Source organism: Arachis hypogaea, chromosome 8, assembly GCF_003086295.3.
Source record: "Arachis hypogaea cultivar Tifrunner chromosome 8, arahy.Tifrunner.gnm2.J5K5, whole genome shotgun sequence".
Lineage (NCBI taxonomy): Eukaryota > Viridiplantae > Streptophyta > Magnoliopsida > Fabales > Fabaceae > Arachis > Arachis hypogaea.
The window spans coordinates 9432387-9447720 of NC_092043.1; the positions used below are offsets into that span (position 1 = coordinate 9432387).

General features: G+C 32.2%; 1 protein-coding gene and 1 non-coding gene across 2 annotated transcripts; one reads left to right on the forward strand and one right to left on the reverse strand.

Moving 5' to 3' along the window:
* The first annotated feature begins 7379 nt into the window (after positions 1–7379).
* TRNAQ-UUG (transfer RNA glutamine (anticodon UUG)) lies at positions 7380–7451 on the forward strand. Its single transcript has one exon. It is a non-coding gene; the product is annotated as a tRNA-Gln (tRNA).
* Positions 7452–10736: 3285 nt separating this feature from the next.
* On the reverse strand, positions 10737–14480 carry LOC112706000 (F-box protein SKP2A). Its single transcript, XM_025757063.3, has 5 exons — positions 14053–14480; positions 13150–13464; positions 12240–12588; positions 11991–12132; positions 10737–11498 (listed from the first exon to the last, which is right to left on the reverse strand). Exons 2-5 carry the CDS (start codon positions 13419–13421, stop codon positions 11125–11127), a joined length of 1137 nt encoding a protein of 378 aa, XP_025612848.1. The 5' UTR covers positions 13422–13464; positions 14053–14480; the 3' UTR covers positions 10737–11124.
* Between the last annotated feature and the right edge of the window lie 854 nt (positions 14481–15334).

The following is a 15334-nucleotide window of genomic DNA, read 5'->3' on the forward strand; positions in this document are numbered from 1 at the left end:
ACCGTAGGACAAACCACCTATTCAGGTTGGTGATTCTGTTTATAATTTATGTTCTTATTTATTCTATCCCTATTATTTATGGATAGTTTAAATATGATTGTTTGGAATATTAGGGATGCTTCTAATAAGTTAGCCCGGGTGCATTGTAAGGAACTTGTTAGGAAATTTAGACCTGTTTTCTTTATTGTGGTTGAAACTCACTCCCCTTTTTAGCATTTAAAATTATTTTAGGAAAGGTTGGGGTATCACTCTGTTGGTATAGTAGAAGCAGAGGGGCATAAGGGAGGTATTTGGTTTCTATCCTCTATGAAGGGTGTTTGTTGTAATTTCATTGATGCTTTTGATCAGGGTGTTACTATGGAGGTTCACTTTGATAATTTAATTTAGAGGTGTAGTGGTATTTATGGCAGTCCTCAATTTAATAAAAGGCTTCTCCTTTGGGATTATCTTGTTGCACAATCCATGGTTTTTCAAGGACTTTGGATTGTTCTTGGTGATTTTAATGAAGTCAAATTTTTTCATGAATCTAAGGGCTGTCAATTTTCTCATCAAATAGTAGACATGTTTGCTACTTCATTAGGGGATAGTGGTTTGTTTGATCTGAAGACTATTGGGAGGTGGTTTTCTTGGTACAAGAGGGTGAAAAATTATGTTGACGTGGCAGAAAGGCTTGATCGAGTCTGTATAAATAGTAGTTGGTTATCTATCTTTCCAGAGGCTTATGCAGAAGTTTTAAATAGGCTTTAGTCTGACCATTGCCCTATTCTGGTGCGTTGTAAAGGTCGTCCTCAGCCTAAAGGGAATTGACCTTTCCGATTTGTTGCTACTTGGGCTACTCATCCTGTGTACAGGGATATTGTGAACCAGTCATAGTGGTATAATAATAGATGGATTCATGACAAGCTTTCGGAAGTACAGAAGAATTCACTAGAATTTAACTCGAAGGTATTTGGTAACATTTTTGTTAAGAAATGTGAATTAGAGCAGCAGATTAATTACTTACAAAAGCGTTTGAAAGTGGTGGATAGTATTTATTTGCGTTAGAAAAAGCAACAATTGCTTGATGATTATAATAATACTCTAATACAAGAAGAGCTTCTATGGTTCCAAAAGTCTAGAGAGCAGTGGGTAAGGTTCGGGGATAGGAATACAAGATTCTTTCATATTCAAACTCTTGCGCGAAGGAAGCATAATAAGATTCATGGCCTTTTTCTCAAGGATGGAGTATGGGAAACTGATCCAAAGGTTCTGAGTCAAGAAGCAGAGTCTTTCTATAAAAGCTTATTCTATCATTTGGATGATGTTTATTTGGGTTGCCTTGGTGATGTGCCTCTTCCTTCTCTGAATGAGGAAGCTTGCAATAATCTTACGGCACCAGTTACTATGGAGGAAGTCAGAACAACTGTTTTTCACATGAACTCTTTTAAAGCTCCGGTCCTGATGGATTTCAAGCTTTCTTCTTCAAAGAATATTGGGAGATCATTGGTCTTGATGTTTGGAAGATGGTTAAGCAGGCATTCTCCGGTGTTACTCTTGATCCGAGAATGTTAGAGACTTTACTGGTTCTCATTCCAAAGGTTGAATCACCCGTATCTATGAAAGATTTCAGGCCGATTAGTCTCTGCAATGTAGTTTACAAGATCATCACAAAGGTCCTTGTTAATAGGCTTCGTCCTCATCTTGCGGAGATTGTTGGCCCGCTTCAAGGAGGATTTATTCTGGGACGAGGAACTCCTGACAACATCATTATTGCTCAAGAAGTCCTCCACTTTATGAAGAAGACTAAATCAAAGAAAGGCACACTGGCCTTTAAGATTGATCTGGAGAAAGCTTATGACAGAGTTGACTGGAGGTTTTTAGCTCATACCCTTAAGAGCTTTGGATTTCCTATTCCTACACTTAATTTGATTATGAATTGTGTCACTGCTTCTTTCTTATCTATTCTTTGGAACGGGAGTCGTCTGAATGGCTTTACTCCTAGCCGATGTCTTAGACAAGGAGACCCTATGTCACCCTATCTTTTTGTGTTGTGTATGGAGCGATTGGCATGCTTTATTAGTCATCAGGTTGATTTGAGCTTGTGGGAGCCGGTTGCTATTTCTAGAGGGGGACCAAGAATATCCCACTTAATGTTTGCAAACGACTTGCTTCTATTCTGTAAAGCTACAAAGAGACAAGTGCAAAATGTGATGTTGGTTTTGGAGACTTTTTGCAAAGCATCTGGGATGAAGATTAATGTGGAGAAGTCTAAAGCGCTTTGCTCTAAGAATGTCTCTGCAATAAGGAAAGAGGTTTTCACTAGGGTATCCTCTATCAGATTTGTCCAGGACTTGGGCAAGTATCTTGGAGTTACCCTTAGCCATTCTAGGGTGACTCGTTCAGCTTTCAATGGTGTCCTGGATAAGATTCGGAGTAGGCTAGCAAGCTGGAAAGGGAGTTTACTCAATCGGGCTGGTAGACTCTGCTTGGTTAATTATGTTGTCGCCGCTATTCCCACGTACCAGATGCAGGTCTCTATTTTTCCCAAAGGAATCATTAGTAAATTGGAGTCTATGATGAGGAATTTTCTTTGGAAAGGACAAGTTGATGGAAGAGGATTGAATCTTGTTAGTTGGAAGGTACTGGTTACTCCAACAAAATATGGAGTTTTGGGGATTAAAGATCCTTATTGTGTAAATATTGCTCTTCTTGGGAAGTTAGTTTGGACTTTTTTCCAGCAGCCAAACAAGCTATGGGTCCAATTGTTGGATGCTAAATATCAATCATCTCTATATGACTATTTTAGTTATTCTAAGAACAATGACTCTTCCATTTGGAGGTGTCTTTGCAAGGCTTGGAAAGTGTTGAAGGATGGGTTTGCTTGGTGTATTGGAGATTTGAACCAGAATTTTTGGTTTTCTAGCTGGAGGAGAGAAGGACGGTTATCTAATGAGATGGATTATGTTCACATTTCTGATTCGAATCTCCATATACAGGATATTTGGTCGGTTGGTAGGTGGCATTTGGATACTCTTTATTCTCCTTTACCTCAAAATCTGAAAGGTAATATTCTCTCTTACAATCCAGATGAACAAGCAGGTCCAGAAGTGGGTTGGTATTGGAGTGGGTCTGCTGCCAAAGCCTATGACTCACGCAATGGTTACTTGTGGTTGTGTAAGCAGCTGTTTGGTTGGGAGGAACGGGAGAACTGGCTTTGGCTTTGGCGTCAGCTTGTTCCGGAAAAGCATAAGTTTTTGGCTTGGTTGTGTCTTAAGGAGGCTCTTCCTACTGCAAGTTTTCGCTTTAGAAGAGGGATGTTGTCATCGGATAGGTGTCCAAGATGTCTTTCTAGCCAGGAATCGGTTTTACATTGTATTCGGGATTGTCCAAAAGCTCAGCTTGTCTGGCATAGGTTGGATATTTCTTGTCATCCTTTAGATTTGAAGAACTAGTTCTTGTATCATAGAAGAGAGCATCCGTTCAAGTTCTTTTCGGGACTTTGGTGGATATGGCGAGTAAGGAATAATGACATCTTTAATCCCCATGAAACTTGGCCTCCGAAAAAAGTGATTTGTCGGCATTAACTTCAGAAAAGGAGCTTAGGAATATTTTTGAATTACAACGTATGTTCCTTCCCTCTACTCTAAATAGTTTTTGGAATCCCCCATCCATTGGTACTTTTAAGATTAATTGTGATGCTAGTTATTTTGGTTCGGGTGATAGTGTTGGTTTTGCTTTTGTTATTAGAGATTGTAATTGGAGCTGGCAAAGGAGGGTGTTTGGGAATGATTGAGAGTAATAGTATTCTTCAAGGAGAATTGTTTGCTATTTGGAGAGGATATCTCTTAGCTTGGGATGTGGGTCAACGAGATGTTATTTGTGAGACGGATTGTGTGGAAGAATTTAATCTTGTTACACAAGATGATTTTGGGTTTAGTGATCCATTGGTGCTCAAAATAAGAGATATCATGTATTGAAATTGGCGTGTTGACTTTCGTTTGATTATGAGAAATGCAAACACGGTGGCAAATACTATGGCAAAGATGGCGATGAAGTTACAACTTTCGCATGTGGAACTTCTTTCACCTTGGGAGGAGTTTAAGAGTAGTTTTAAACGGGACTGTCTCCCTATTTAAGCAGTTCCTTGTTTTGTTTGTTTTGTTTTTCTTTGTTTAATTTATTTCAATCACAAAAAAAAAAACTAACATTATCCTTTAATTATTTGGGAATTCAAAAAGAATATTTACTTTCTATTGCTTTTTGTATAAAATATTATAGATTAAAAATTTTCAATGTTTTTAAATTTCTATATATATGAATTATATTTTAAAATGTATAAAATATTCAGTAGATTTCTTATAGGTTAAGAGTCAATATTCAGTTCTTCTATTCGAAATAATTGTCCATTTTTAGTACTACTCCAATGTTGTTACGAACAAGTATTATTCATTTAGAAAAATTAGGTAACATTAATAACTAATTTATTTTTTACTAATTAAATGAAGATCGAGGAGAGAGAGTAAGTTAAAAAGAAAACAGTAAAATGTTATAATTAAAACTACCAAAAAATTAGAACAATTAATAGAAATAATTTCATACATATGTATTTTATAATTGGATAATTATTTGGAAATAAAACATTAGTAAGTGTTTGGATTAAATATTGCCATGACATCGTATGTATATATTAGTGTGTGAAATAGTATTATTTTAACTGTATTTTGTTTTTTTTCACTCATTCAGAAAATAAATAGGTTTGAATCAATTATTAAGGCGTCTATCGTTGAGCAAGCAAAACCGCGAAATTTACACAATTGGTTCAAACAAAATATTAAAAATTCTACTAATAAAAAAATATGATATAATAAAATTATAAAATTGAATAATTACTCTACTTTATTTTAACTAAATATTTTACGAGATACAAAATGTTAATTTATGATCTCAATCTAAATATTAATTTATTAAGTCTCCATTATATTTAAAAGACCAAATTAAATGGTGTAAATGCTCAATCTAAATACGAAAAAAATATATCAAAAGAATAAAATTAATCTTCTCTAATGAAAGGAGCAATAATAATTTAGTACACAAAATAAATATAAAAATATAACATAAAAAAAAACTTATAATTCTTTTTCCGAAGTTATTACATTTTTATTTCTATCATTATTCTAAAAAGCTAGTAAAAAATTCTCTATTTATACTAAATTTATAGGGACAAAAAGACACCACTAGCCATGTAACTTTTGGTTCTTGATTCTTTTACAATTATCATTTCTTTACAACTTGTCAAGTTTATCAACTTGAAATGTTGTTAGTTGTAAAGTTGTATGAGTTGTAAATTAAGTTGAAATATTTGATCATGAATCGTCATCGTTGACCATATTGCAGCCTTCTCAAAGTTTTTATCTTTCAATACAAATTGATTTTGAATTTATTACAATAAAATTGTGATTCTTCTTAAAGTTTCATATTTTTTCTAATCCAATTCAAGTTGTTTAATCATTAAAATTGATTTGATTTTTCACAGTATGATCTCCACGTTAAAATCAATTTTAATAATATTTTTAAAAATTTCACATTTTTATCATCTTTAACAATATTTTGAATCATCTTTCTTTTTTTTCGCCATTAAATATTGTTCTAACACCTTATTGTGTCAGCGTTGTTATGGTACAAAATTTTCATATTCTAAAATTGATGTGACTATCAAATGATTGATTCTCGAATTCTATGAATGACATCTTTAAATAAATTGATTTAGAACTTAACCTAAAGCTCTAATACCACTATTAAAAAATGAGGTGAGCAAGCAAAAATACAAAATTTACACAATTGATTCAACATGGATACCAAATATATTCTCCTAAAGAAATATGATATAACAAAGTTACAAAAATCAGATAACTACTCTATCCTAACCAAATCTCTAACGAAATACAAAATTGTAATTTGTGACACTCCACCCAAATATCAAGTCCCAATTATATTTGAAAGACCAAATCAAATGATATAAACATTCAATCCAAATTCAAAGAGAAGATACTAAAAGAACAAAAACTAAGATTTTCTAACCAAAGAAGCGAGTAATAACGACTTAGTACATAAAACAAATGTTGAGATACAATACATAAAAAAAAACCTTACAATTTTCTCTCTAAAGTTACTACATTTTTATTTCTATCATTATTCTAAATTAAGCTAGCCAAACCACCTATTAATTTATACTAATCTTATGGAGGCAAAAAGACACTACTAACCATGCAACTCTTAGTTCTTAATTCTTCTACAATTATCCTTTCTTTACAACTTGATGTGTTATTAGTTGCAAGCATGTATGAGTTGTAAACTAAGTTAAAATATTTGACCATAAATTATCATCTTTGACTATATATACTACTATAAGCTTTTCAAATTTTTCATTTTTCAATTCAAAGTAACTTTAAATTTATCATAATAAAATTGCGATCCTTTTTAAAATTAAGAAAAAGATTGGGGGGCTTATTCATCATAAAAAGAAAAGAGATTTATTGGACCTAACTGAGAAAAAAAAAAAACAGAAAGGGATCACCTGACCTTATCTTGAGTAAGAACGGTTTAACTAAAACCCATATTTCATTCCTATGGAGAGACTCTATTTCTACTCTAGTGAATTTTCTGTATCTTCTGAAGTAGATAGTTGGGGGTCTTTTCTTCTTACTTGAGAGATGCGATTTTAAAGGAGAGAAGAGGTTATATTAGTTAATCACCTTTAATGATAACGAATCAAATCCCCTCCTCTTATGTTTCTTCTAATCTAACTCAAGTTGTTTAATCATTAAAATTAATTTTAATTTTTCATTGGTAATAGTAATTTGAGCGCATAAAAAAATACTTCGAATTTGGAATAGCTGAAATAAACTTAATAATATTATAAAAAAGTAATTACTAAAAGTATTTAAGATTCTGACTAATTCAAAATCAGGTTCAATTTAAATTCAAAACATATTTTATCAAGTTTTAAATTTAGTATTTTTGTTTAATATAATTTTAGTTGAGTTCGAACAATATTTCGAGTACAATCGATTTGAAGTAATATTTTATAATTAACATATATATAAATTAGTAATAAAATATTATACTTTTATGATTTAGTTAATATGTGTAATATTATATGAAGAGTGTTAGAAATTAGTAGTTTTTGTAATTTGTAGTTATCAATTAATTATTATTAGTATTTTTAATAATGTGAGATTAAATCTAATAGTATGAAATCACTCAATTTTTTACTAGTTAAATGCGGATCAAATTTTAATAAAAGTAGTGGTCTCCTAGCCTTTTTTATATATATTCTATTATTTTTGGTCAAACATAAAGATATTTGAGTATAATTATCTATTACAGGTAAATTATCAAATGGTTCTATGGTGTAGTGGTTAGCACTCTGGACTTTGAATCCAGCGACCTGGGTTCGACTCCCGGTAGAACCTCATTGTTATTTCTTGCTATTCTTCTATCTCTTTTGTTCATTTATTGTTTACTTTTTTCCTCTGAATAATATTCTGCTGATACAATATGACCCACCAGGCTAATTTAACAGGTTATGGGCTTTCAGCTTTGAAATCTGTGAGCAAGTGATCAATGTTATTGTCCATATGAAAATAGTTTTCATATATTGACCCAAAAAAATATATAGGTGATCCACTGATCCTCATCATGGTGAATAGCGGTTGCGATCGTTTACTAGAATAAAAACTTGCTCAGTGTACAAAAAAAAACCTTGTAACCAGAAACCAAGTTAGATTGATATAATTTTTAGTAGTTAGCTCATTAGTCTATTTAAATTTCGTTTTGTGTATATAACAATCTATTGGCCAATAATAAACCTTTAAATAAAATTCAGTATTAAAACTGATTAGTCCTTGACTTACTAGATTATGAGATATTGTCAAAAAAAATGCTTACAAAACTGATCGATGTATGACGGCGATATATGTTTACATGAGAAAATTATTATTTTGGGAGATTTCACTCTTACTTAAGACAGCTTTGTAGCATCCCAAACTCTTCAATATATGTCACAAAAAAAAAAAAAAAGAAAGTCACAAAAACACTTCAATATATGTTGTCAAACCTGTAATGCAAGTGAAGTTAATGGGAAGTTTTGACCATCTAACAATACTATTTAAACAAATTAGTTTTGAATTTTTTATATACTAATTGTACAGAGTTATCTTACACATAAATCTAATAGAAAATAACACTCCTTTTCTTCTCCTTTTACTTATAAAATATACTCTCTTCTTCTACAAAATTAAGATAATATAATTTTGAAAAAATCATAATGTCACTCCCATTTTTTATACAATTTCACTCCATACATGAATCTTTTTTCTTTACATGAATTAGTAGAAAAAAAGACCGCCATTATTAAAATAACAAACAACAATAACAAAGTCTTATCCTACTAGTAAATTTGAATTAGTTCGATATCTAATGATTTGGAATCAAAACTTATTCCTCTTATGAGTAATAGTTTTTGAATTATGCATCAAAAAATCCCAATTTTAGACAAATAAGGAAGAAAAGAAAGAATTTAAAATGTAAATGAAATTTAAATGACTTAAAATAAAAAATACAAAACAAAGTAAATGATTTGAAATTAAATCAAAGTAATAAAATACCCTTAACAAAGGTAAAGGACTTTGAATTCAAAAAGACAATTTAAAAATTTTAAAAATGAAAACAAAAGACTTTGCAAGAGAAAGTAAATTTGTAGAAAAGAAAAGATCACAAGAAACTTAAAGAAATTTAAAAGACATAGAAGGAATCCTACAGAAAAGAAAAGAAAGCTGTTTGTAAACTTAGACTTAAAAGATCGCTGGGGATGTGAGTGTGCGAGAGTGTTTTCTGAGAACGAATTCCAACCTTTAAGTATAGGTAACCAACATTTTTGACCAATGTGTAAACAATGTAAATTAATAGGGTTTTAAAAGAGTAAATTTAATTAGTAACATTAAATTAGGGTGTAATGTATTTTTATTTGATTGGTAGTTGTTCATGTTCTTCAAATAAATCATTGGTTACCTAGCATTGCCCGTTGTCTATTTATAACCCTTTTCAACCAATCAGAACTCCTTCACGTGCTCCACCTAAAAAAAAACCAAATATAACTGTTCCCACTATAACAAGTGTGATAACCGTCTTCAACGGCCTCAAATAACTGACCTCTTCATTTCTTCGATCATGTACCTTTATTTTCGATTTGCACCTTCGATCAATCTAGCTTATTTATCAATGATTTCTTTCGATCACCTCAAACACCTTCTCGTCACAGTCCAGACAAATATCTTTAATTTGTTTATCATCAAATTTAAATTCTTTTAGCCAACAATAGGTTAATATCATATATACAATAAAAAGAAAATCGCAAAACGATAATTCATCAGGATTCAAAATATTTGTGGATCCCAATTTCTCAGTAGCTAATAAACACCAATTGCTAAAGTTTTCTCTCATTCCTTTAGCTAAGATTTCCAATTTCCAAATTCTAACATAACTTTTCATTGTTAAGCGTAGAACGAAATTATTTGTGGGCGTAGACCATAGAATGCTTCAATCTGAGGCAAGCATTACATTTTCCTAATCGCATGTAGCATGTTGCAATATTTGGACTTGCGGGAGATGTGTATCTAATAAACTTGCAAGTTTATCGTCTTTTATTTGCAACTATTATTTTCAATTAATATTCGGGTAAATAAATTTACATACATATATCACTTTCTTCTTTGATATATTCTCAAATCAATATACTTAAATATATAATTTTTCAGTTATATATTTTAAGAATTTGACACTAACCAATAAATTGTTATGTACACAAATAAAAATTCAAGTTTCTAATACTTAAACAAAAGAGGAAGTTAACTATCTGAACAATCTAAATATATATCATTTTTAGATTATGTTACCTGTACTCTAAAATCAACCATCAAACTCAATCATCAATATAAAATATATATTGAAATATAAATACACATTAAAAATAAATTAAACCATACATGTATTTATACACAAATACATTGATTGTTGATATTAATAATTGATTTTGATGTACGAATAATATTTTTGATCATTTCTACTCCACTTCTCTTGTATATTTTTATATCATAATAACAATTTTTCTTGTCAAATTTGTGGCATTGCGTGACTTGTTGAGCTACCTTACTTGTTCTTGAATTTTAAGAGTTAAAACGCAAATTATATTTGGAATAAACACTTTAGCGTGTAGTACTCCTATAGCCAAGTCAATGCCAAATTGCCAAGTTGGCAGTACGCCAATTTCAACCCTTATAAATATTTATATGATTTTATTATTCAATTATTATTTTCCAGAAATAAAATAAATAAACATATGAAGCGCTTTTTTTTTTTTTGGTCAAGAACATATGAAGCTTAAGAAATTGCTACATCATATGAGAAGAAATCAAGATCAATCTAGAGGGGTCCAAGTCCAAGTGGTTCTCAATAAGTCAAGATTCTTTAATAAATATCCTAAATCTCAACCTGGTCCATTCAGGTGGGTCTACGTCAAACAAAACTGCGGCTTCTAATTTGTGTAACAAAATTGAATTTCACATCAAATTGTCCAACTCTTCAAATTATATTCGTCATGTTAAGATAAGATTTTCTATGCAACGTAATTATAATTAGTTAATTAAACTAATCAACACGGTAGAAAGTCTGAAGATAGCGACATAAAATTGCACACTGTATTTCTTCTTATTAATTTCCACCATTAAATAACTTTATTCCTTTTCAATTTTGCATTAAGCATAGAATCTTTTACTTTTAACAAAAGCTAATCCACCTTAGCATTGTCGAAACTCGAAACAATGTAAAAATGAAAACATTATCTCTTGATGCTTTCCACAAGAACCACCCATGGTTTTCTCAAGTCCTTTCCAAACGGCATCAAAGTTCAAAGAAAAAGTTTTAAGTACATAATGATGTCACAAAGTCCTACATAAACAAGAAGGATTCAAAAGTCTCTTTAAGCATAAAAAGATGAACGAACACAAACATATCCACAAGGCCATTCTTTTTTCACTTCTCAGAACCCCACAAAGGGGGCACTTCCTGGAAGTGTGTGAAGTCTTTGTTTCAATGAGCAGGGTGAGGGAAATTGTTGATAGCACGGTGAGCATGAACAGCACAAGCACAATGAACTGAAGTCAAGTTGAGGCAACCACTCATGATGAGTGAGTGTCTACCTGAGCATGTGTGGAGTGAAGGGAATGAGTCACAAACAGCTTGAACTGCAGATGGTGTCAGTGCTGTGCATTGGCTTATGTTGAGAGTTCTAAGCCCGTCTTCATCATTTCCTCCTCCTCCTCCTTTCACTGATCCCCACATTCTCTTGTTCACTTTGCTCTGTGCCAATGAGTACATTGCCCTATCTGTTATGTTCTTGCAGTAGTATAGTCCTAGGGACCTGAGCCTTGGGCATCTGCTTGCCAATGCAATCACACTATCATCTGCAAATACATCATCAAAACTAACTTCATTATTGAGAATACTAGACTGGATTTCTAATGCTTCATGTTGGTTGCCACGGGTGGAGACACTCGTGTGTTAATGCTTCATCAAAACATGTTTTATTAAATTGTCATCTAACAGGTTTCTAAGTATCGTCAGATGAAGATTACTGCATATAAGTTTCTACTGTCAAATAATCAAAGTGGAACTACTAAGCATGGGCGAAAAAAAATTGGATAAAGGGAAAGCTAGGAGTATAACATTCTACATTTCTAGAGGTTAGTTTGGTAGTTGAAAATTGTCAGATGTTTGACTAAATTGTCATCTAACGATTTTCAACTATGGAACTATGAACTTTAGATGAAGACAACTGCATATGAAGTTCTGCCACCAAATAATAATTGAACCTTTACTTGAAATTAAATTGTTAATGCATTACAATCAAATGGAACTACTTAGCAAGTATGCTATTAAAACTCAAGTGAAATTACCTGTTATAAGGACACAGCCACACAGGTCCACTATTCTTAGATCAGGACAGCCATATGCTAAACTCATCACTCCAACATCACCAACATTCTCACACCATCCAAGGTTCAAAGACTGTAACTGATTACAGTAGTGTCCAATAGCCTGCATTCATTTAGCCACGGCGGTTATAGATTCGAGTGGTCTTACTCTTAATTGTTATATGACTATAGCTAAAACCAACTAGTCTATACTCTATACCACAATCATACCTGTAACGCAGTATCGGTTGCTGCTCTAACGCATCCGCAGAGGTTTAGGACTTTCAGCTTCCTGCAGAAACCGGCAAGGTACGCCAGAGCATTGTCACTAAAAGCAGAGCAGCCACTGATGTTGAGTTTAGTGAGATCAGGACAACCGTGGGCTACGGCATACAGCGACCGATCGGTGAGTTTGAAGCTTTTACTCAGGTCCAGAATCTGCAGGTCATGACAATAATTTGCAATCCTTTCAACTGTGTTATCCTCTAGTTGAGGCTTGTCTTGACGAAGGATTAGAGTTTGAAGTTTTGTGAATTTCGGAACAAGAGAAAGGGCCAAGTTATTCATGTTCTTGCTACACCTGAAAAGGGAGGGAGGATTGAATTGAAGTTAAAACTGGCAAGCCTCAATACACGTTCATAATAAAAAGATTGCATCACCATTCTAGAGATGTAATGAAATCAACTTCCAAAGAACTTGCAAGTACAATAGAGACAATAACATAGCTATAAGGTTCAAACAGATCAATTGTCACAGAAGCCTGTATTGCACTACATTCTCATGAGAAAAACCCTTCTTGTTTTGTACATATGTTGGGGATTCACTAAATTGGTAAATTACACCAAGTCACCAACATTCCTGTGCTTGGGGAATACACACAATACCCTATATTTCAAATGTAACACTAACATTATAAATCAGGGATACCATGTGTATTATCACCTAAACTCAGGAGGTTAATGTAATCTACCCTGACATACTTTATATACTCTAATGATCCATAAACTAAAAGGTGAAAAGAAGACCAACAAATCTTGGGGCCAGCACCAAAATTGCAGCATAGCAAACTCAATTCACACAAAGAAGGAAAAACTAGATATGCATATATGATTTTCAAGAGTGGAGAGAAAGCAATATATACCATGAGAGTGACAAACGAGCAAGGCCAAAGTAAATAGCATCTCTCCATCCACGACAAACACCAGAAGCTGTGATCACAGTTTGATCATCCACAAGGGACAAAATCTGCATCAAAAGCTCCACAGGAATATCCTTCCACTCAGTGATCACCCCGGCTTTCATCTTCCCTCCTTTCTCACCACCACAACCACCACCACCACCACCAGCAACCATCATGAGCTTCTCAAAGCACAAGTTCAAGTCCTCAGTTCTCAGGTTCTCCTTTCCAACCATCTCAGTTTCAGCATCAACATAAAAAAAGCACCACCTTCAACAGCTGTCAGCAAATACAAGCAACACAAATGGTAATAGATAAGACTTAGCAGATTCCAATAGTTATTAGGTTTCAGCTAAAAGATAAAATCAACACAAAACAAGAAAAACGCATTTGTCCAAGGCAACTGGCGAAGAAAGCAACACAAAGATAAATACAACTTATTAAAAAAATTAGCTTATAACAATAATGAATAATAATAATCATCTAATAGGAAGATCCTGTACATTACATAAATACCCATCACGTGTATTCAAAATTACATGATTAACACACTGAAGAAACTTTCAAACTTTGACACAGAGAGGCGCAGGATAAGGATCAAAAACAGCACAAGTGAACATAAACATTAAGAATAATGATCAAAAATCTAAAATTTTCAAAAAAGCCCCTTTTTAAATACCAAATTTGACATGCAGTACAAAATAGAGAAAATAGAAATCAATCGGAGAATTTCAACAAAAAAACAATCTGGGAAAACCAAAAAATCAAAACTTTCCTTTTAGCTCACACGAACAAAACCAGAAAAACAATCAGTAACAGATAGGAAAAAAGGGCAAAAAATCAGAGCAAAGAGAATAAGATAATTACCACTATAAAGCTAAGAGCAGATGGAGAAAGACAAAGTCTTTAAGAAACGAAAACCCTATATTTTTCGAAAAAAGAGAAGCTTTGTTATGCTTCCCTGAGATTTCAGTGTGTGAGGAGAGGGTCTTAATATGGGGGAAAGGGTGGGAGGAAAATTGAAGAGAGAGAAAGGAGGTAAGCTACGTGAAGCTGCCACGTGTAATTTGCGATGAACACGTTGAAGTGACAAGTTAAAGTGGGTCCCAAGTAAAGTACTGTCTACTTTGATGAGAATAGAGGTCATGAATCATTGATCATAGAGAACGAGAGATAAACGCACCCTTAAACACAGGACAAAAGAAAGGAGCTTTTTTTATTTAATTTGATTAATTATGAACAATTAATTTAATATTTTATTTAGTGATTGGAAAAAGAAAGAAAGGATATTGAGTAGGAAATGGAATAAAGTCGATAAGATTGGAATATAATGGGCTATTGTGTTGTGTCTGTGTGTAGAAGTTTCTATTTGCCAAAAACCGAAACCGCATTGCGAAAGAAAGGAGAAAATGTTATGTTTATGGGCACAGGAAGAAAATAAATATATCATTTTTTTAACGGGATTGTCTAATTCAATAGAATAAAAATTAATTTATTGTGAATTAAAATTTTATTTAAAAATTTATCGTTAACTAATAAATTATTATATTTAAATTTTTAATATTTATTTAAATAAACTAATAAATTAATTACTAGACTAATTTAACTGAATTAAATATATAAAGTCTTTGTTGTAACGCAATTTCTTTGGTTTCGATTTATTTGAATCAAAACTAATGGTCACTTTTCTCTTGTTGTGCATTATTCTGATGCCTCTCACAACTCAGCTATCACATACTTGTTTGTAGAAGAAAAAAGTTGATTGAAATTTTTTGTAGAAAAAAATGTTGTATTAGGTGTGTATTTGGATAAATTTTTTTATTTAAAGAATTTATTTTTATAAAATTTTAAGAATGCATAAAAATATTTGAAATAAAATGATAACAATATATTTTATTTTAAATTAACAATATTAAGCTTAAAAAATTAAAGAGACTTCACACATTGTTTAGAATAGCAAATTTTAAAAGAAAAGAAAATGAAAGAGTAGAAAATAAATGGAAAAGTCCATTTTTCATTGTTTGGATTAAAGAGGAAAATGAATGAAAAACAAAAAAGTTACCATGAGGTCTATACAAATATTTTCTTCTCAATGCTGCTAAAAAAATTGCAAGAGAAAGCCAAACAATGTTAAAATTTCAAAGTTACC